The 22,418-nt window shown below is 36.2% G+C and overlaps 1 protein-coding gene across 2 annotated transcripts in view; it reads right to left on the reverse strand.

The window, feature by feature from the left end:
• Nucleotides 1-12,425: 12,425 nt before the first annotated feature.
• Nucleotides 12,426-22,418, reverse strand: part of XKR9 (XK related 9) — a 36,961-nt gene continuing 26,968 nt past the window's right edge. For both annotated transcript variants that reach the window (XM_040487627.1, XM_040487628.1), the window contains 2 exons: nt 21,382-21,602; nt 12,426-13,122 (listed from right to left, as the gene is read on the reverse strand). In XM_040487627.1, the coding sequence (XP_040343561.1) occupies nt 12,494-13,122; nt 21,382-21,602 (850 nt within the window). In that variant the 3' untranslated portion in view covers nt 12,426-12,493. The remainder of the gene's footprint in view (nt 13,123-21,381; nt 21,603-22,418) is intronic.

Consider the following 22,418-nt stretch of genomic DNA (forward strand, 5'->3'; position numbering starts at 1 on the left):
AATTAAAGAAGATCTAAATAAATGGAAAAACATCTCACATTCATGTACTGGAAGATTTAACTCTGTTAAGATAGTATTAGTTTCCAACTAATCTATAGATTTAACACATTCCCTATTAGAATCCCAGCCAATTTCTTTGTATAAATTAACAAACTGATTCTAAAATTTATATGGAATTGCAAAGGATCAGAATAGCCAAAACAATTCTGAAAAAGAAGAAAAAACTAGGGGCGCCTGGGCAGCTCAGTCAGTTAAGCGTCCAACTCTTGATTTCAGATTAGGTCATAATCTCACAGTTTGCGGGATAGAGCCTGCTCGGGATTCTATCTCCAACTGTCTGTCTGTCTCTGTCTCTCTGTCTCTCTCTCTCTCTGCCCCTCTCCAACTTGCACGTGCGTGCGTGTGCTCGCTCTCTGCTCCCCTCCCTCTCAAAATAAAAAATAAATAAAAGAAGAAGAAAAAACTAAAAGGACTCATACTTTCCAATTTCAAAATTTACTACAAAGCAAAAGTAGTCAGCACAGCATGGTTCTGGCACAAAGAAAGACACATAGAGCAAAAGAATAGAATTAAGAGTCCAGAAATAACCCCCTTACCTCTGTTGTCAACTGATTTTCAACAAAGATGTCCAGACCAGTCAGTTGGGGAAAGAACAGTCTTTTCATGATCTCGAAGTTGCAAATTATTCTTAGATATTATGCCAAAATTATGAATAGCAAAAGAAATAATTGATAAATTGCACTTCATCAAAATTAAAACTTTTGTGTTTCAAAGGATACCATCAAGAAAGTGAAAAAGCAACCCCTGAGTGGGAGCAAATATTTGTAAATCATATATTTGATAAGGGACTTGAATCTAGAATATATGAAGAACCTTTACAAGTCAGTAATAAAAAGACAAATAACCCAACTAAAAAGATGAGCAAAGGTTCTGAATAGACATTTCCCCAAAGAAGATATACAAATGGCCAATAAAAACCTGATGCTAATATCATCCTCAATGGGGAAAAACTGAGAGCTTTCCCCTTAAGGTCAAGAACAAGACAGGGATGTCCACTCTCGCCACTGTTATTCAACATAGTATTGGAAGTCCTAGCCTCAGCAATCAGACGACACAAAGAAATAAAAAGCATCAAAAACGACAGGGAGGAAGTCAAATTTTCACTCTTTGCAGATGACATGAAACTCTATGTGGAAAACCCAAAAGATTCCACCGAAAAACTGCTAGAACCAATTCATGAATTCAGCAAAGTTGTAGGATATAAAATCAGTGCACAGAAATTGATTGCATTCCTATACACCAACAATGAAGCAACAGAAAGAGAAATCAAGGAATCAATCCCATTTACAATTGCACCAAAAACCATAAAACACCTAGGAATAAATCTAACCAAAGAGGTGAAAAATCTATACACTGAAAACTATAGAAAGCTTATGAAAGAAACTGAAGAGGACACAAAAAAATGGAAAAATATTCCATGCTCCTGGATTGGAAGAACAAACATTATTAAAATGTCAGTACTATCCAAAGCAATCCACATTTTCAATTCAATCCCTATCAAAATAACACCAGCATTCTTCACAGACCTAAAACAAGTAATCCTAAAATTTGTATGAACCAGAAAAGACTCCTAAAAGCCAAATCAATCTTGAAAAAGAAAACCAAAGCTGGAGGCATCACAATCCCAGACTTCAAGCTGTATTACAAATCTGTAATCATCAAGACAGTATGGTACTGGCATAAAAACAGACACTCAGATCAATGGAACAGAACAGAGAACCCAGAAATTGACCCACAAACGTATGGCCAACTAATCTTTGACAAAGCAGGAAAAAATATCCAATGGAATAAAGACAGTCTCTTCAGCAAGTGGTGCTGGGGAAACTGGACAGCGACATGCAGAAAAATGAACCCGGACCACTTTCTTTTTTTTTTTTTTTTTTTTTTTTTAATTTTTTTTTCAACGTTTTTTTATTTATTTTTGGGACAGAGAGAGACACAGCATGAACGGGGGAGGGGCAGAGTGAGAGGGAGACACAGAATCGGAAACAGGCTCCAGGCTCTGAGCCATCAGCCCAGAGCCTGACGCGGGGCTCGAACTCACGGACCGCGAGATCGTGACCTGGCTGAAGTCGGACGCTTAACCGACTGCGCCACCCAGGCGCCCCAACCTGGACCACTTTCTTACACCATACACAAAAATAAACTCAAAATGGATGAAAGACCTCAATATAAGACAGAAAGCCATCAAAATCCTCGAGGAGAAAGTAGGCAAAAACCTCTTTGACCTCGGCCACAGCAACTTCTTACTCAACACGTCTCCAGAGGCAAGGGAAACAAAAGCAAAAATGAACTACTGGGACCTCATCAAAATAAAAAGCTTCTGCACAGTGAAGGAAACAAGCAGCAAAACTAAAAGGCAACTGACAGAATGGGAGAAGATATTTGCAAATGACATATCCAGATAAAGGTTTAGTATCCAAAATCTATAAAGAACTTATCAAACTCAACACACAAAGAACAAACAATCCAGTGAAGTAATGGACAAAAGACATGAATAGACACTTTTCTAAAGAAGACATCCAGATGGCCAACTGACACATGAAAAATACTCAACATCATTCATCATCAGGGAGATACAAATCAAAACCACAATGAGATACCACCTCACACCTGTTAGAATGGCTCACATTAACAACTCAGGCAACAACAGATGTTGATGAGGATGCAGAGAAAGAGGATCTCTTTTGCACTGCTGGTGAGAATGCAAGCTGGTGCAGCCACTCTGGAAAACAGTATGGAGGTTCCTCAAAAAACTAAAAATAGAACTACCCTACGGCCCAGCAATTGTACTACTAGGCATTTATCCAAGGAACATGGGTGTGCTGTTTCGAAGGGACACATGCATCCCCATGTTTATAGCAGCACTATCAACAATAGCCAAGGGTTGGAAAGAGCCCAAATGACCATCGATGGATGAATGGATAAAGAAGATGCGGTATGTATAGACAATGGAGTCTTACTCAGCAATCAAAAAGAATGAATTCTTGCCATTTGCAACTACATGGATAGAACTAGAGGGTATTATGCTAAGCAAAATTAGTCAGAGAAAGACAAAAATCATATGACTTCACTCATATGAGGACTTTAAGAGACAAAATAGATGAACATAAGGGAAGGGAAGCAAAATAATATAAAAATAAGGAGCAGGACAAAACATAAGAGACTCTTAAATATGGAGGACAAACAGAGGGTTTCTGGAGGGGTTGTGGGAGGGGGGATGGGCTAAATGGGTAAAGGGCATTAAGAAATCTACTCCTGAAATCATTGTTGCACTATATGCTAACTTGGATATAAATTAAAAATAATAAAATAAAATAATAAAATAAAATAAAACAAAAAACAAATGGCCAATAATAAGTTTATGAAAAGATGCCTAACATCATTAGTCATCAGGGAAATACAAATCAAACCACAAGATACCATTTGTTACCACTAGGTGTTTAGAATAAAAGATTCAGATAACAAGTGTTGGTGAAGAGGTGGAGGAATTGGAACCCTCATACACTACTGATAGGAATGTAGAATGGTGTAGCTACTCTGCTAAAGAGTGGCAGTTCGGGGCGCCTGGGTGGCGCAGTCCGTTGAGCGTCCAACTTCAGCCGGGTCATGATCTCGCGGTCCGTGGGTTCGAGCCCCGCGTCGGGCTCTGGGCTGATGGCTCAGAGCCTGGAGCCTGTTTCCGATTCTGTGTCTCCCTCTCTCTCTGCCCCTCCCCCGTTCATGCTCTGTCTCTCTCTGTCCCAAAAATAAATAAACGTTGAAAAAAAAAAAAAGAGTGGCAGTTCTTCAAACAATTAAACATAGAGTTACCATATGACCCAGCAATTCCCCTTGTAGGTATATTCTCAAGAAAAATGAAAAACATGTCTACACAGAAACTTGTACAAATGTTCATAGCAACATTATTTATAATATCCAAATAGTGAAAACAACCCAAATGTCCATTAAGGAACAGCCAGATAAACAAAATGTGGTATATTCATACAATGGAATATTATTCTGCATAAAAAGAAGAAATGAAGTACTAGTACATGCTACAACATAAACCGTGAAAATAATATGTTAAGTGAAAGAAGCTAGTCACTAAAGACCAGATACTATATAATTCATTCATATGAAAATCCAGAATAGGGAAATCTGTAGACAGAATGTAGATTAATGGTTGCCTCAGGCTGGGAGCTGTGGAAGGGAAGATGGGAGAGGAGGGTTATATTAGTGTTCTCCAGAGACACAAATCAATAGAAAGTGTGTATATAAAGAAGGAGATTTACTTTAAGGAATTGATTTATACAATTATGGAGGCTGGTGAGTTCAAAATCTTCAGAGTGGCCAATAGGCTGAGACCCAGGATAAACTCATGACGTAGTTCAAGCGTAAAGACCAAAAGTCCTTCCTGCTTTGAGTAAATCAGTCTTTTATTCTATTCAGGCCTTGAAACGGATTGGATGAGGTTCAAAGTCCATCTATTTAAGTATTAATCTCATCCAAAAACACCTTCATAGAAACATCCATAATAATGTTTCACCACATTTCTGGGCACTGTGGCCCAGCCAAGTTGACACACAAATTAACCATCACAAGATTAATAGATAAAGGTACAGGGTTTATTTCTGAGATGATGAAAATGTTCTAAAATTGACTGTGGTAATGGTTGAACATGTCTGTAAATACACTAAAAAACACTGAACTATACAATTTAATAGGTGAAATGTATGTGAATTACACTTCAATAAAGCTATTTTTTTTTTCAAAAGGACAAACTACCACTAATACCACCACTACCACTAATCTCCATATCCTTGGAAAATGCAAACAAATTATTTTACCCATAATTCTCACTCTACATACACAGAAACTGAGACTTAGAGACATTAAATGATTCATCAGGGTCACATAGGTAATAATGTCAAAGCAGGGAATCAAACTCAAGTCTTTGGGCTTTCAAATCAAAATTTCTGCAATACAATGAAAAGCAATCGCTGGGTCAATCTAAGAAAGAGGCCTACTTAGAAAGATGTCTATGTCTACAGCCATGATCTATCAAAAATGATTTTTTAAACTAATAACAGCAGCACTAAAGGCAGCTTTCAAGTTCTGTACTAGGCCAGGCAAACAAAAAATATAACAGCCCTACAAGGGCGCCTGGGTGGCGCAGTCCGTTAAGCGTCCGACTTCAGCCAGGTCACGATCTTGCGGTCCGTGAGTTCGAGCCCCGCGTCAGGCTCTGGGCTGATGGCTCAGAGACTGGAGCCTGTTTCTGATTCTGTGTCTCCCTCTCTCTCTGCCCCTCCCCCGTTCATGCTCTGTCTCTCTCTGTTCCAAAAATAAATAAACGTTGAAAAAAAAAATTAAAAAAAAAATATATATATATATAAAACAGCCCTACAGACTACATCTTTTGATTTTTCTCTAATCCTTGTCTACTATCAAAGCAAGTATCTAGGAGAAAAAAATTACAAATTCCATATACTGTGTGGATCTTTATGTTTTGTGAGTTCATGTTTAGTATAAACTTAATCTACTAAGTTTAGTATCTTTAAAAAGTACTTCGATCTCGCTTTCATAAAATAAAAGGTGGGTCTTAAAACAATACCACTTTAGTGTGGCATTATCTCCATAACAAACTAAACCTATTATCAAAATGTAGTCTTTGGGAAACCACAAATAGTTCCTTTTTTTTTTTTTTTTTTTTGAAACATCTTTCAACGTTTATTTATTTTTGGGACAGAGAGAGATAGAGCATGAACGGGCGAGGGGCAGAGAGAGAGGGAGACACAGAATCGGAAACAGGCTCCAGGCTCTGAGCCATCAGCCCAGAGCCCGACACGGGGCTCGAACTCACGGACCGCGAGATCGTGACCTGGCTGAAGTCGGACGCTTAACCGACTGCGCCACCCAGGCGCCCCTACAAATAGTTCCTTTTAACCTCAAAGACTACTAGGTATATGTGCAAATGCCCACTTAAAGAAGTCCAACTTTTACTTTATCATGATCACTAAATGGGCTTCATCCAGAGTTAGAGCTGCATTATACATCTCTGACCCCCACAATCATAAGGACAAGCTTTGATTTATATTACAATTGAGAATGAGCCTCAAGATATTGTACAGGAAATTAATGTTTGGCTTGGGTATTCTCATGGCTTATAGCAATATTGTAGTTTATGGCATAAACCAGGGAAGCTATTAAGCAGCACATCCAATTTGTCCATGGTTCCATTGCCCTCTAGTGGAGATTTTGCAACTAGTTATTAACGGTAGCCTTTGGAAGTCAGCAAGTGCTTCTCAAAGCGTGTAAGCAGATCAACATCATCAGCAACATCCAGGAACTTAGACATACAAATTTCAAGCCCTACCTAAGATCTAGTGAAAAGAAACTCTGTGGATGGTACGCAACAATCTGTTTCAATGTACCCTCCAGGCAATTCTGATGCACAGCTTTTGGGAACCACTCACTAGTCTAAGGGAAGCATTTTATTCAATTTGAAGTAAATGTGAATACAGATAGGTGCATGTGATGGTTAGTTCTGTGTGTCAACTTGACTGGACTAAGGGATGTCCAAATAGCTATTAAATAAAACATTATTCTTGGCGGTTTGTGACAGTATTTCTTAAAGAGATTAGCATTTGAGTTGGTGAACTGAGTAAAGCAAAAGTCCTCCCCAACATGGGTGGGTATCATCTACTGGGTCTAAATAGAACAAAAAGTCAGAGAAAAGGCAAATTTGCTCTCTTTCTACTTGAGCTAAGACATCCATATTTTCCTGCCCTCAGATATTGGCATTTCTGGTTTTAAGATTTCAGACTCAGATGAATAATTACACCATTAGCCCCCCAATTCTCAGGCTTTCAGCCTTAGACTGAATTACACCACTGGCTTTCATGATTCTCCAGCTTGCAGACAGAGATCATGGGACTTTTCAGCCTCCTTAACCATATGAGCCAATTCCTATAATAAATCTCCTCTTGTATGTATGTATGTATGTATGTATGTATCTATCTATCTATCTATCTATCTATCTATCTATCTATCTATCTCCTCTTGGTCCTTTCTCTGAAGAAACCTAATACAGTAAATATAAGTGTTGTTTTATAAGAGTACTGCTCATAATTATTCCTATGCTTTTTCTGAATTTTGAAAGGTCTTTTATATGCACAGAATACTCTAAGAAAAGCTTACATTCATTTGGGGAGATTTAAAAGTGCTAAAAAGCCATGACTAACTGATACAGAAAAACACAGGATAAAATGAATAAAAGTAAAATCATTTTAAGACCTTGCTGACTAACCAAAACATCTGATCAGGATCTACCTATTTGTTACTTGTCTATAAGTCAGTGAGAAAATGTTTGTTCAATGAACTAAATATTAAATCCATGTTTGGGTGGGGAATTTAATATCCAAGCTCTTTAATGGATGTATACATTTTTCCATTACATAAATTGCTACTTCCCATTACATATATTGTTAATTGAATTATTCAATTAACAAATTGAATTAACAAATAACAAATAACAAATAACAAAATTATTCAATTAACAAATTATTCAATTTGTGGTTCTACAAAAAGCAAAATAGACTTGAGGTAAAAAAACATATATATATATATATATATAATATATATATATATATATATATGAGATTTGATCTATGTGACCTTTGGTAAGTTACTTAAACTCTATAAGTCATGGTTTCCCAGCTAAAGAGTAGTGGAAAAAAATGATATCTATATTACTGAGGTTTTGTGAGGGTCAAGTACATAAGACTAAAGGAAGATTAAATGTTAAAAGAAACTTACACATCATGTTTAAGCAAATATTCCAGAAAGAATGGCATATATTACAGAGTATTAAAATTGTTATTGATTAATAAAATGATGGCCGTATCTCCTACTGAACAAAACGCTTACAAATAACCACTATGAACTCTGCACAAAATATAGAAAAAAACTACCTGAAAGCACTTGAGGGAAAAAAAGCAAGCAGACATTGAAGAGGGGGTCAACATTTATAAGAAAGAATGGCACTGAGCAAGGATAGACCCCAGTCAACACACTGAGTACACAAACATGGAAAACCTGAAGTCTTAGTGGTTAAAGCCTAGAAGACAGAGTATGGAGTGACCACAGCAGCTGAAAAGTGAGGGTGAAAATCCTAGGGAAAGAGAGAGCCAATAGAAAGTAAGCCTTACTCCATATATTAAATAGTCTTCCTAATTCTCTGACTCTGAAAAATATATAGAAGGGCAAAATCCAATCAGCACAATGAAGGCTAAGCAAATAAAGACCGTTCAGAGTTTGAAGTTCAGGTTAGCTGTCTGCTAAAAGAAAAAAAAATATTCTTCTGAAAAACAAACATGATCAAGGGAGGTCTAAAATACATCATTCATAACATCCAGGACACGCAAAAAAATTAGTAGACCTATGAGAAAACAGGAAAATATGACCTGTACTCAAGAGCAAAGGCAATCAATGGAGACCACACCTGAGATGACTCAGATACTGAAATTAACACACAAGGATTTTAAAGCATCTATTACAGTTATGGTCAAGGATATAAAGGAAACATGCTCATAGTAATACAAAATCTTAGCAGAGAAATAGAAACCATAAAAAATGAAAATTCTAGAACATAAACATAAAATCTCTGAAATTTTTTAAAAATCCATTGGATGGGAGTGCCTGGTGGCTCACTTTGTTAAGAATCCAACTTCAGCTCTGATCATCATCTCATGGTTTGTGAGTTTGAGCCCCACATCAGGCTCTCTACTATCAGCACGGAGCCCGTTTCTGATCCTCTGTCCCCCTTGCTCTCTGCCCCTCCCCCCTCACATGCTGGCTCTCTCTTTTTCTCTTTCAAAAATAAATACAAACATTTTAAAAAAATTCATTGGATGAACTTAACAGTAGATTTAAGATGAAGGAAGAAGTCAACGAACTTGAAAACAAATCCAGTAAGAACAGAAAACATAAATTGGAAAAAAAATGAACAGAGCTTCTCAGAAATCTGTGGGATGACATCAATAAGTCTAACACATGTGTCAATGGAGTCCAAGAAGAGAAGTAAAATGACAGAAAGAATATGTGAAGAATAATGACTCGAAACTTTCTAAATATGGTAAAAGACTAAAATTTACAGGTTCAAGAAGCACAGAGAGCCCCAATTAGGATAAATACAAAGAAAAACTACACCCATAAACACAATAGTCAAACTACTGCAAACAAAACACTAAAGGTAAAACCTAAAAACATCCAGAGAAAAACAACCAATTACATATAGGGGATATCATTTGAATGATAACTAACTTCTCATCAGAAACAATGGAGGCCAGAAATTAGCAAAATAATCTTTAAAATGCATAAGGGGAAAAGAAAACTGTCAACCCAGAACTCTGTATCCAGAAAAAAATATAAGAACAAAGGAATAATAAAGACATGTTGAGGGGCGCCTGGGTGGCTCAGTCGGTTGAGCGGCCAACTTCAGCTCAGGTCACGATCTTGCGGTCCATGAGTTCGAGCCCCGCGTCGGGCTCTGTGCTAACAGCTCGGAGCCTGGAGCCTGTTTCGGATTCTGTGTCTTCTTCTCTCTGACCCTCCCCCGTCCATGCTCTGTCTCTCTCTGTCTCAAAAATAAATAAACGTTAAAATTTTTTTTTTTTTTTTTTTAAATAAAGACATGTTGAGATAAGGGGCACCTGCGTGGCTCAGTTGGTTAAGCCTCCAACTCCTGATTTCCACTCAGGTCATGATCTTATAGTTTATGAGCTCAAGCCCTGTATCGGGCTCCACACTGTATTCTCAGTCTCTCAAAATAAATCAATAAACTTTAAAAAAAAAAAAAAAGACATGTTCAGATCAAAGAAAACAATTCATCATCGACAAACCTAAACTACAGAAAATGCTAAAAGATGTTCTCTAGGCTGAAGGGAAATGATAACACATGAGTATTCAAATCACCAGAAAGGAATAAAGAGCACTTTCTGTTTATGCCTCAAAGTGTGTCTTTTAAAATGACTCAAAGATTCTGATTAAAGTGCTACTAAATGGGCCTAACTTCTTTTCCCAACTTCACTTTCTCAAACATACATGTATACATAGCACCAAACATGCAGGGATGGGGAGATATTCAATAAGTGGTATTCACATATACAAGGATTAGGTGCCCAAAGTAAACTGTAGATTCTCTAGTTCCTGCAAGGTTTTTCCACACTGCCTATCTTTCTCAATGGAGATACTGAGTTTATATACTCTATAAATATAACCACTTTTGTTAGTCAATATTTTGTTTCACTTACTATAAAATGAAAACTGCAAACATTAAACATTCTGAAAGATAACTCATCAGTTTCTATAAATGCTTCAGTATATAACCTTTTCAAGGAACAGAACTCTATTATACACTTGTTTTTACCCTGAACAATACCTAACAGAATGCTGGGCAGAGTGAGTGTTTAACATTTACTTATTGTTTTCAAATAGCTTTCATAGTTAAAATGTGTTGTATCCAGTTAAGTTTAATCTCATCCCAAAAGTTATACGGTAGTTTTACATTAATTTAGAAGACTAGGGATGCCCAGATGGCTCAGTTTGTTGAGCGTCCGACTTTGGCTCAGGTCATGAGTTTAAGCTGCGTGTTCGGCTCTGTGCTGACAGTCCAGAGCCTGGAGCCCACTTTGAGTTCTGTGTCTCCCTCTCTCTCTGTCCCTCCCCTGCACGCTCTCTCACGCACTCTCTCTCTCTCAAAAATAAATTAAAAAAAATTTTTAAGTTATAAGACTAAATGTGGAAATGGAAATTTTTTCTCCTGGTATTAGAGAAGGCTATTGTTTGAGGACTCATTCATTAACAGCTGACCCAAGGAAAAGAAAAGGTAAGAAACTGAAAAAGAAAAGAGAATCTGATGGAAAAAGTTTGATTATTTCCAGAAGTTCAACGTAATCTTATTGTCCTATTTACTCCTAGGACCAAAATTTACTTCTTACTGTAAGGAGTAATGCAAAAAACTATTAATATATGATTTGGTTAAAGTCCTTTCCCTATTTTTTAATCAGGCTATTTTAGTTTTGTTATTGTTGAGCTGTAGTTCCTCCTCCATTCTGGATATTAATGCCTTATCAGATACAGACATTTCCCTGAAGAAGATATACAAATGGCTAACAGGTATATAAAAAGATGTTCAACATCACTAATAGAGAAGTGCAAATCAACACTATAATGAGATTATCACCTCACACCTATTAGCATAGCCGCTATCAAAAATAGAAAAAATAGAAAATGTTGGTGAGGACATGAAGAAACTGGAAGAAACCCTAGTATACTATTAGTAGAACTATAAAATGGTGCAGCCAGCCACTATCAAAAAATGGTATGGAGATTCCTCAAAAGATTAAAAATAGAGTTTACTATATGATCCAGCAATCCCACTTCTGGGTATACATCCAAAAGAGATGAAAGCAGGATCTTGGAGAAATATTTGCAAACCCATGTTCACAATGGCATTATTCACAATACCCAAGAGATGGAAGCAACCCAGTGATGGATAAACAGAGAAAATGTGGCATCTGCATACAACAAAATATTACTCAGCCTTTAAAAGGAAAGAAATCCTGTCACACAGCACAACAGACAACATGCTACATAAAATGTACCAGTCACAAAAAGACAAAAACTCTGAGATCCCCCTTGTATGAGGTATCTAAAGTAGATACCTGTTTCAAATTTATAGAAACAGAAAATAGAACTATAGTTCCCAGAGGCTGGAGAGAGGAAAATGGGAAGTTGTTCAATGGGAAAAGAGTCTCAGTTTTACAAGACGAAAAAGCTATAGAGATGCACAAGGTGAATGCTAGTTAACACGATTAAACTGTGCATTTAACAATGGTAAACTTTATGTTTTGCTTTCTTCCTCTTTCTTTCCATTCCCTTTCCCTCTACCCAATCTGTCCCAAACTCAAAATATATGCACTGAATCAACAAAATAGAGGAAGGAAAAATGAGCATTCTGTTCTTCTCCTCCCTTTGCAGTTCTCCACAAGAAGCATTAGTTTTGGTTCAGAAACAGTGAGGGGAAAATTGGAGGGAAGCTCAATTCCAGGCTTCTGATTTGGGGGAACCAGAACATTTCTTCCAATTCAGGTCAAGTTGGCAACTCTACCAGGCAATAGGGAAACGTATCTGAGTACTCAAGATCTTTAAAGCCCAATGAGAAATTAATTTAAATAATAAAATATTACAATACTCTCTCATATTCATAGTTAATATACCAAAACTGATCTCAAAATAAAGGAAAGAAAGAGAGAGGGAGGGAAGAAAGAGGGTACGAAGGAAGGGGGGGCAGGAAGGAGGCAAAAATAAGAAACAACACATACATATGACATTTTCTTTACTAACCAATGAAACAAAAAATAAAAAAACAGATCTCATAAATGAATAGCTATTCCATTAGAAAATACTTCATTCTACAATCTCTTTCAGCTGCTATTCCATCAATTTCATCAGGTTTTGTTTCTTCATTTCTGTTTGGATGCAAAGTCCCATAATAAACAATAAGAAAAATAATTCCAAGGACCAGACTAAGAGCTATAGTGATACTGATAGGTATAAAATAGTCTGAATTAAAAATAGAGACTGGGCAAACCCAAAACACAATTAATATCCCCACTGTGACCAGTACCCTTCCAATATAATAACAGAACATTGGATATTTGGTGTTCTGTCCCTTAATATTAAAAAATGTAAAGGTAAGTATGAATCCAACAACAACTCTGTATAAGAATTCCATACTTATAGAAGCACAAAACTGAGTTTGCTTTTTAAATGCCCACGATATCCCTAAAAACCAAAGAAATAACAACAGAAATAATGCAATCTTAACATTTATGAACAAAAGAAGTACAACACTCAGCATCCAAGATAATAATGTAAACAATTTGTAAAAGAGGTATGTGAGTTTAGGACAGAATCCATTAAGGAGATTTTTATCAGGCAAGGATTTTCTTAAAGCTACTTGATAATCAACAGTCGACCAAGAAATAGCACAGCAAGAAACCATGATGGCAGCATCTACAAAACAAAAAATAAAAACATATATTGTTATAGGAATAATAATAGCAATATCAAATTACTATATGCCATACATGCTTTATCTGTATATACGCATGCCCACAAACATGTCAGGTACCTTATATATTCATTTCATCTAATCTTTGAAGTAGAAATTAATATTCCCATATTACATATGAAAGAATTGATGCTTAGACAATATATATATTACTTGACTCAAGTCACACAGCTAGCAAGTTGCAGAGATCTGAAGCTAAATCTGCCTGAGGGTTCCAAAATTGGTTTACTTAAATGCTATATTAGACTGCTTTATAAAATTTTAAATAAATTCACTGCACAAATCTTATTGAGCAACTTATATAATGAAAACGGCACACTCTAGGGGCGCCTGGGTGGCGCAGTCGGTTAAGCGTCCGACTTCAGCCAGGTCACGATCTCGCGGTCCGTGAGTTCGAGCCCTGCGTCAGGCTCTGGGCTGATGGCTCGGAGCCTGGAGCCTGTTTCCGATTCTGTGTCTCCCTCTCTCTCTGCCCCTCCCCCGTTCATGCTCTGTCTCTCTCTGTCCCAAAAATAAATTAAAAAACAACAACAACAACAACAACAAAAAAAGTTGAAAACTGCACACTCTAGAAGTTCTCTAAGAGACTACAGTTACAGTCCTAGTCTTCCCAGTCTTTTTGGCTTTGACCTTGGACATATACCTAATTCTCCAAGAGACATCAAGATGGGGGATGGGGGTAGGAAGGGAAAGAGGAAAAGAGGGATGTTAAACAGAAAATTTAATGTCAGTATAAGGTATCAACAAGCTTAATTTCCATTTCTATAAGACGAGTCAAATGAGCAAATATATTCTAAAACTTACAAATTTCTATAGGTTTGACATCTTTGTCCCATTTTTTTCCCCCAACAAGTAACAGAAGAGTAAGTTCATTACTACTGTAAAAAGGTATGCCATTAGCCCCATTGCCAAAGCTGGGAACGTTAACAGAACTGAAAGCAAAGACATTAGAGAATTAGAATTTAAAGCAGACTACAGAATGCTATTCCTTCCCATTTAGCCTCATTGGAGGTCTATATATTATGATAAAAAAGCAGACTTAAAATAAACTGACCTATTAAAGAGGATTATGATGATTATAAATGCCTTCATCTACCCTCCTGGTTTTAGCATATTCCACTCTGGACCACACAATTAGCTGGACTTTTTTTTTCTTCTTTAATTCAAACATATTTTAATTAAAGCATCTCTTTCCCCTAAATTTTGTTTTTTTCTAATTAGTTTTATCTTCTACCAAATACATATACATAACAATTGAACAAATAAGCAAAAACAAATTAATACACATATATAACTTAAGTCAGTAAGTACTATAAAACTTATAAGAAAAATACCCTGTTCTACCCGCCTCCTCACTTCTCAGTCGCAACCCCCAGAAGAAATCACTATCAATTTCTAGTTTTTCTTCTGACACTTATTGCCATATTTACAAATAAAACACACCTATTCTATTTCATAATTTATCTGCTTTAGACAGTGCTTACTGATTTTCTATTTGGAAAGAGGAAAACTTAGCACATATACACATATAGGCACATGCTCCTTGCATTTTCCTCTCCCTCCATCTGCCCAACAGAGTAACATCACAATTTTTGGTAAAAGTCTATATTCGGTGTTTATCTTACTATAACTACACAAGTAGAGCTTTTTTTTTTTTTACTGCTCAGCCAAGTATTATGTTCATTATATTTTCTTTCCTTTAAAACTGCCCATTGCTCCTTTACTTGTTTAGTTTTTTATAACTGTATTAATATTTCTTAGGAAAATCTTCAAATTAATTAATAAAACTCCCCTATATGTATATCTATCAGTTCTTATTTTTTTAAGAATATAATCCTCCTGGTCTAAGGTGGTTGTTCCCAAGGTTTGCTTCCTGCCTTCCAAGAACTTCCCTTCACTTCTCTTCGGTGTTGACTTCTGTTTCCTGTTCTCATGTTTCTTTCTTGCTTTATTCCCATGTTTTTACCAAGCATTCTCCAGATATTCCTGAGAGAAGCTGCATCTAAGCAAAAATTTTTAAGACCATGTATGCCTCAAAATGTCTTTACTCTACCTTCAAATTTGATACACAGTTTTGCTAGAAATAGAATTGAGTGTTTAAAAATGTTTTCCATTAAAATTCTAAAGTCATTGCTCTATAAGCTCTAATTTCAAGTACTAGGGTTAAGAATTTCAATGCCATTCAGTTTCTCTATCCTTAAGTAATCTTTTTTTTTCTCTCAAATCTTACAGAAAGTTATCTTTATTCTTGCTTCTCTGAATGTTATAATGATGGGCTTGGTATGCCCATTTTTATTCATGCTTTCAATCTAATAACCCACATCCTTCAGTGATATGCTATTTTATTCTTTGGTGGTTTCACTACAAATCACAATATGCATATCAAATATATCAAAGTTATAAGTTAATGCTCTACCTCAGAGTTGGATTTACAACAATGGTAATGAAGCTTAAATTTCAGGGACTCACACTTGCCCAGGTTCCTTCCAAGCCTAGCAAAGCCCTAGCAATGTGTTCACTTTGTCATATATTTTTATAAGATTCAGGAAAATAAAACATTTTAATTGAAGTTGATTAAAATTCCTGTCTCTACCCCTACTTACTCTCTCTTACATTTTCCCTTGCTGTATTGAAGTAGTTGTGGGTCATTTTGGAGATCTGGCTAAAGGGAAATTGAGTTGAGAATACATTAAGTGTAGGTCTGAGGGACATGTTTATAAGATCTGTTTCAATAATTAAGATTAGTAAGTGACAGAGCTAGAATTCTGTTTGCCTGATTTTAACACTTCACTAGATTGCCATCAACAGGCCTTTGACTATGTAACAGGAAGGCACGATGATCTTGCCTCATCCAGTAGACATTATTAGTTTGACACTACTTCCCATTTCTTACTAATCTATATGCTCTAACATATTTTTCTTGTAATTTAGCTAATGTAACATTGTATTATACTCTATCCAAACTGAATTCCTTGTCTTTGCCAAACCATGTCTTCGCCTATGTATTTCTCTCAGTCTGAAATGCCCTTGCCCAATTACACATACACAGATCCTTATTAATTTCTTTTTGATTTGACATTATTGACACCGGTGAAGAAAACCTAAGACTCTCAATATTTACTGAGCCATCAACAATAAACTAATGTTGTCAATTCACACAATATTTAAAATTAGTTACTTCATCTAAAAAAATTTTATATACTCTGATATTATAGCACATTATTGACAAAATTGCCAGGGTTTTTCCCAAATTTAACAAAATCAAAAAACTATGCATATTATTAATAATCTGTGACATTGAATTAAGCTTTTCTAAGTTAAAATAAAAAACAAATTTCAATCAACTATGCTAAAAATCAGATTGAAATTTTCTATTCTCTCCATAAATATTATAAAATGATTATCAAATCAAGTCAGTCAGAGAGTACATGCCAAAAAATTTAGAAGAGTATCAAAATAATAAAAACATATTACTTTTTTCTCTCTTATGAAATTTATAGTATTTGTCACCTTTCTTATATCTGTAATTTACTACAATTTATTTTATTTTTTAAAAATGTTTACTTTCGGGGCTCCTGGGTGGCTCAGTCAGTTGAGCGGCCGACTTTGGCTCAGGTCATGATCTCGCGGTCCGTGAGTTCGAGCTCCGCATCGGGCTCTGTGCTGACAGCTCAGAGCCTGGAGCCTGTTTCGGATTCTGTGTCTCCCTCTCTCTCTGACCCTCCCCCGTTCATGCTCTGTCTCTCTCTGTCTCAAAAATAAATAAACGTTAAAAAAATTTTTTTTAAATGTCTACTTTCATACCTTTTATGGACTGAACTGTGGTCCTCCAAAATTCATATGGTGAAGCCCTAACCCTCAGTGTGACTCTGTTTTGAGATAGTGCCTTAAAGAGGTAATGAAGATTAAATGAGGTCACATGGGCATGGCTCAAATCTGATAGGACTAGTGTCCCTATAAGAAGAAGAAGAGACACCAGAGAACTTTCGCCACACACAGAGGAAAGGCCATGTGAGGACACAGCAAGAAGGTGGCCATCTGCAACCCAAAGAGAGAGGCCTTACCAGAAACCAACCCAAATGGCACCTTGATCTTAGACTTCCTGTCTCCAGAACTATAAAAAATATATATATTTCTGATGGTTAAGCTGTAAAATTCTATTATGGAAGCCTACACAGACTAACACAATACCTAATTTGTTTACATATTACATTCTTTTTCTTAAATAGGGTCTTTCTAAATGTTTTAGCTTTACACTTCAAAAAACCCAGATCTACCTTTGCTTTACCTTTTTTCTGGACTACACAAGGAACTTAAAACACTTTAGCTCATTATCTTTTACCGGACTTACACATTTTTGCTGTTTTATACTTTCATTCTATCTTTCTCTTAACCACATAGTATTATTTTCCTTTTATACAATCTTCATGTAGATTTACCCACATATTTACTATTTTCTTTCCTCTTTATTCCTTCTTGCATTTCAGAACACCTCCATTCTGTATGAAGTACATTCTTTGGAATTTCCTTTAGTGGGGATATGCTAAGGTATGAATTTCTTTCTACTTAGTTGCTTGTGAGATAAAGGGCTTCCTGAATCTGTAGGTAAGTGACTCTCATCAGTTCTGAAATTTTTTCAGCCATTAACTTCTCAAATATTGCCTCTGTTCCATTCTTTCTCTCTCCTTCCCAGACTCTGTTCAGATGTATATTAGACCTTCTCATCTCTCCTTCCATGTCTCTTAATATCTCTTACATATTTCCCATCTCTTTGTCTCTGTAAACTATAATCTGGATAATTTCTTCTGATCTAGCTTTGACTCACTAATTGTCGATACAGTTGTGTCTTATCTGCTAAGTTTTCATTTTCAATTCTTAAAATTTTTAATTCTCAAAAATTCTGCTCTTTTGTCAAATACACAATTCATTTTTTTTATTTTTTTAATGTTTATTTATTTTTGAGAGAGACAGAGACAGAACATGAACAGGGGAGGGACAGAGAGAGAGAGGGACACAGAATCCAAAGCAGGCTCCAGGATCTGAGCTGTCATCACAGAGCCTGACATGGGGCTCAAACCCACAGACTGGGAGATCATGACCTGAGCTGAAGTCAGACACTTAACCGACTGAGCTACCCAGGCACCCCTACACAATTCATTTTTTATAGCTTCCTATTCCATATTTTCAAGTTCATCATTTACCTCTTTCAACATAATAGGATGTATGTCATACATATTTGGCAACCATTAATTTCCAATATCTAAAGCCTTACTACATACATTTTTTTCTATTTCTGCTGATTCTTACTCATGATGCCTTATTCCTTCTGGTGCTATAAATTATTGTAAAACATTCATTCTCCTTGGAAAACTGTGAAAATTATTTGAGGCCTAAGAGAAAGTGAATTCCTCCAGGGAGGATTTATACTTGTTTGTGCTAGACAGGGTCACTATCAGTCTGGGACCACTTTAACCTATATTCATAGGTTATAGGCTTTTATTGGTTTGTTTTTGGGGGGTTTTTCATCTTGTTCTGTTTTTTGGACTAACCAAAGGTGAGAATTTTGATTGCACAATTGTTACAGTGTGATATTTACCTTCTCTACTCGGCGCCAGGCAATATTCCTTGCTGTCTCTTCAAAGTAGAGAGGGAGGTAAGTAACTTCACACTTTTATCTTGAGGAGGGTACGTTTTGGAATACCAGTTTTACAGATTAGAATTTTCTACCAGATGTCCTTCCCTTGTGAGGACTCTGAGTTTTGTCTTCAGTCTTCCACACACTGGAAGCTATTGAAACTGAATCTATTATTTATAGGTTTGGTTAAAACCTCCAGGTATGCCTTCAAAGTCTTACTTAACCCTGCTGTGTTCCCACTTTCACATATTTTGGCTTGTGGTATCAGATTGTTTTATGGCTTTAGGAAGGCTTTTGAAAATATTTATCCAATTGTCTTACATATTTTCAAGAGAGGGGATTAATTCAAGTAATTTAGCCTTTCAGTGGTAGGGTTTATTTAAATAATCTGAGTTTTCCATCTGCTTTCCATCTTCTAAACATTTGTTGATATTTCTAATCTGCTATTCTACTCTGCATTCTCTTTGTCCTTGTGGGTTTATATTGTTTTTACTCCTTTACTCTCCTTTTTAGTATAATTTCAGGAAAGTGCAAAGATAAAGAATATGTTCAGTCTTCTGAAGTACTTCTATATATAACCTGATTATTTTTTACATTTTGAATTATTCTTCCTGATTGTCAAAACAACATGTGATTTCTGCAGAAAATTTTTAAATTCAGAAAAGTATAAAGAAGATGAAATAAAATCACTCATAATCCTACTACCCAGAAGCAGCCACAGTTAACATTTTTGCATATTTTCTTCCAGACATTTTTATATAATGATTTCTTTGTATCCTTAAAAGTATGCTGATAGAAAAGTTCATAAACTGCTTTTTGCCTAAATTTTATTTTAGAATTACTTTCTTGTCATCAAAAGTTATCTGTAAGTACTATTTCTTTTTTTTATATATCATTTTTTATACTAACAGTGTACAATAATTTATTTGCTAATTCCACTGTTAGCCAATTAGGTTTCTCATTTTTGCTATTTTTTACTAATACCCCAACTTCTCAACGTTTATTTATTTTTGGGACAGAGCGAGACAGAGCATGAACGGGGAGGGGCAGAGAGAGAGGGAGACACAGAATCGGAAACAGGCTCCAGGCTCTGAGCCATCAGCCCAGAGCCTGACGCGGGGCTCGAACTCACAGACCGCGAGATCGTGACCTGGCTGAAGACGGACGCTTAACCGACTGCACCACCCAGGCGCCCCCTAATACCTCAACTTCTTACTTCATGAAGAAACTAAAGGATGAGGATAGAACCGTGACATAGAGCTAGCTGTCATTTGAACCCATTGCTAGTCTGGATGCTATGTACTACTCAAAATCATCAGAAGATCCACCATAATATAGGCTGTAAGTTCTAAATGTTGATCTTCCAGCTTCAGGAACTATATGATATAGAACTTTTAAGCCAAAACCCACAAAGTCTTTGTATCACAAGGAATAAAATGTCTCATAAGTAGGTTCTCTTCGATCTCTTACTATCAAAGGTAAAAACATTAAAAAGGGCTGAAGTCTAAAGGTTTATGGGAAACCAGAAACGGGAAGCCTGGGAGAATGAACTGATCTCATGGGTGACTCTACCACAGAAAGAACTCCAGGGAAGATGATAATCTGTTCCTCTGAGATGAATCCATGTCTGCACAGAACAATAGTCATTATTGAAAACTGGGTCTATTATTTACCAAGTAGGTTTTTTTTTTTTTTAATTTTTTTTTCAACGTTTATTTATTTTTGGGACAGAGAGAGACACAGCATGAACGGGGGAGGGGCAGAGAGAGAGGGAGACACAGAATCGGAAACAGGCTCCAGGCTCCGAGCCATCAGCCCAGAGCCTGACGTGGGGCTCGAACTCACGGACCGCGAGATCGTGACCTGGCTGAAGTCGGACGCTTAACCGACTGCGCCACCCAGGCGCCCCCAAGTAGGTTTTTTTAATATCTAAATTAAATACCTAAAAAGGTTTTTTTTTTTTAATGGAAATACCAGATTCTGGAAATTCCCAGAAGTTACCCTATGAATAAACTTCACACATGCAAAATGATGACTACATAAGATTACTCATTGTAATTTTACAATAGTAAAATATTAGAAACAACCTAAATTAATGTAAATATGGGACTTGTTAAATAACTCATTGTACATCCATAATTTGTAATCCTATACAGATAATAAAAATGAATGAGGGAGCTCTTGCTGTACAGATATGGATAGATTTCCAACACATACTGTTAAGTTCAAAAAGCAAAGACAGTTTTTATGTTTACCATTTCTGTAAAAGAAACAATAGGAAAAAAGGATATAGGCTTTTTAAAAATTTTTCTGAAAGAATCATCAAAAAATTGACAATAATAGTTTCCTTTCTGGGCAGATGAAGAGAAGGAATGGGAATAAGGGAGAGAGAGACTATGTCTTCATATACTTTTTGATATTTCCACAATGTACTTCTTTTCAAAAAAAAAAGAATAATTCTAAAAATAAAAACTGTAAGAAAAATTCTAAAACCTGCCAAAGAGCTGTGTAGTTGACACAAGATCTCAGTGTATTCATTTAACATAGGGTGTGAGGAAAGACTTACACTGAGTGAAATTTGCTTGACCATGTTCCAGAAGGGTGTAGAGCTGCAAAACAAGCTGTGGGCAGCCTTCCAGGTAGGTCTCAAACAGCCTGAGCATGCTCAAATCAGTCATTCTATCTATAACTTCTTTATGCTGATCAATTTGTTCTTCCATGAAGTTATCAGTTTTGCTGCTGTATTTGAAAGCCACATGATAACCTTTTTTCAAGGCAAACCAATACCTGTAAACACAAACGTTTATCTCCAGTAATATATTCTTTTTTTTTAATTTTTTTAATGTTTATTTTTGAGACAGAGAGAGACAGAGCATGAATGGGGGAGGGGCAGAGAAAGAGGGAGACACAGAATCGGAAGCAGGCTCCAGGCTCTGAGCCATCAGCCCAGAGCCTGACGCGGGGCTCGAACTCACGGACCGTGAGATCGTGACCCGAGCCGAAGTCGGACGCTCAACCGACTGAGACACCCAGGCGCCCCTCCAGTAATATATTCTTTATAAATGTATGTTAATATACATAATAATTTTGGAAAAGGTAACATGTTTAAGTATAGAATTTTCATACAAACTTTGTCTACTACAAAATTTCTTTCAATTCTGAATATTTCATAGTGGCTATATTGAGATTCAGACTCCATAAACTTTAATTGCATGTTTGATTTGTAGTTGTATGCTAGCACACATGCTAAGCATACATGATCTCAATTCATCTTCACATTAATTATAGGAAATGAGTAGGTATTATTCCATTTTCACAGATGAGAAATCTATGGCTGAGAATGTTAGAGTGATTCACTGAAAGCTATGCAGAGCATAAGAGGCAGACATAGACTCCAAACGTAGATCTTAAGATTCCTAGTCTTAACCACTACTTTCTGAAAGACAAATCGCAATTTTCAATTCATGCAATTTATCTTAAATACAAGACAGATACATGGTTTTATGATAATGTCAAGGTTGAAGATAAGACTGAACCTAGCAAACAATTACTCAATATCTGCAAAGTGCTACGTTCTTTGACCACTACCATCCTAGAAAAAAT

The sequence above is a fragment of the Herpailurus yagouaroundi genome, unplaced genomic scaffold (genome assembly GCF_014898765.1).
Source record: "Herpailurus yagouaroundi ecotype Mexico unplaced genomic scaffold, PumYag 165, whole genome shotgun sequence".
NCBI classification, from domain to species: Eukaryota; Metazoa; Chordata; class Mammalia; order Carnivora; family Felidae; genus Herpailurus; species Herpailurus yagouaroundi.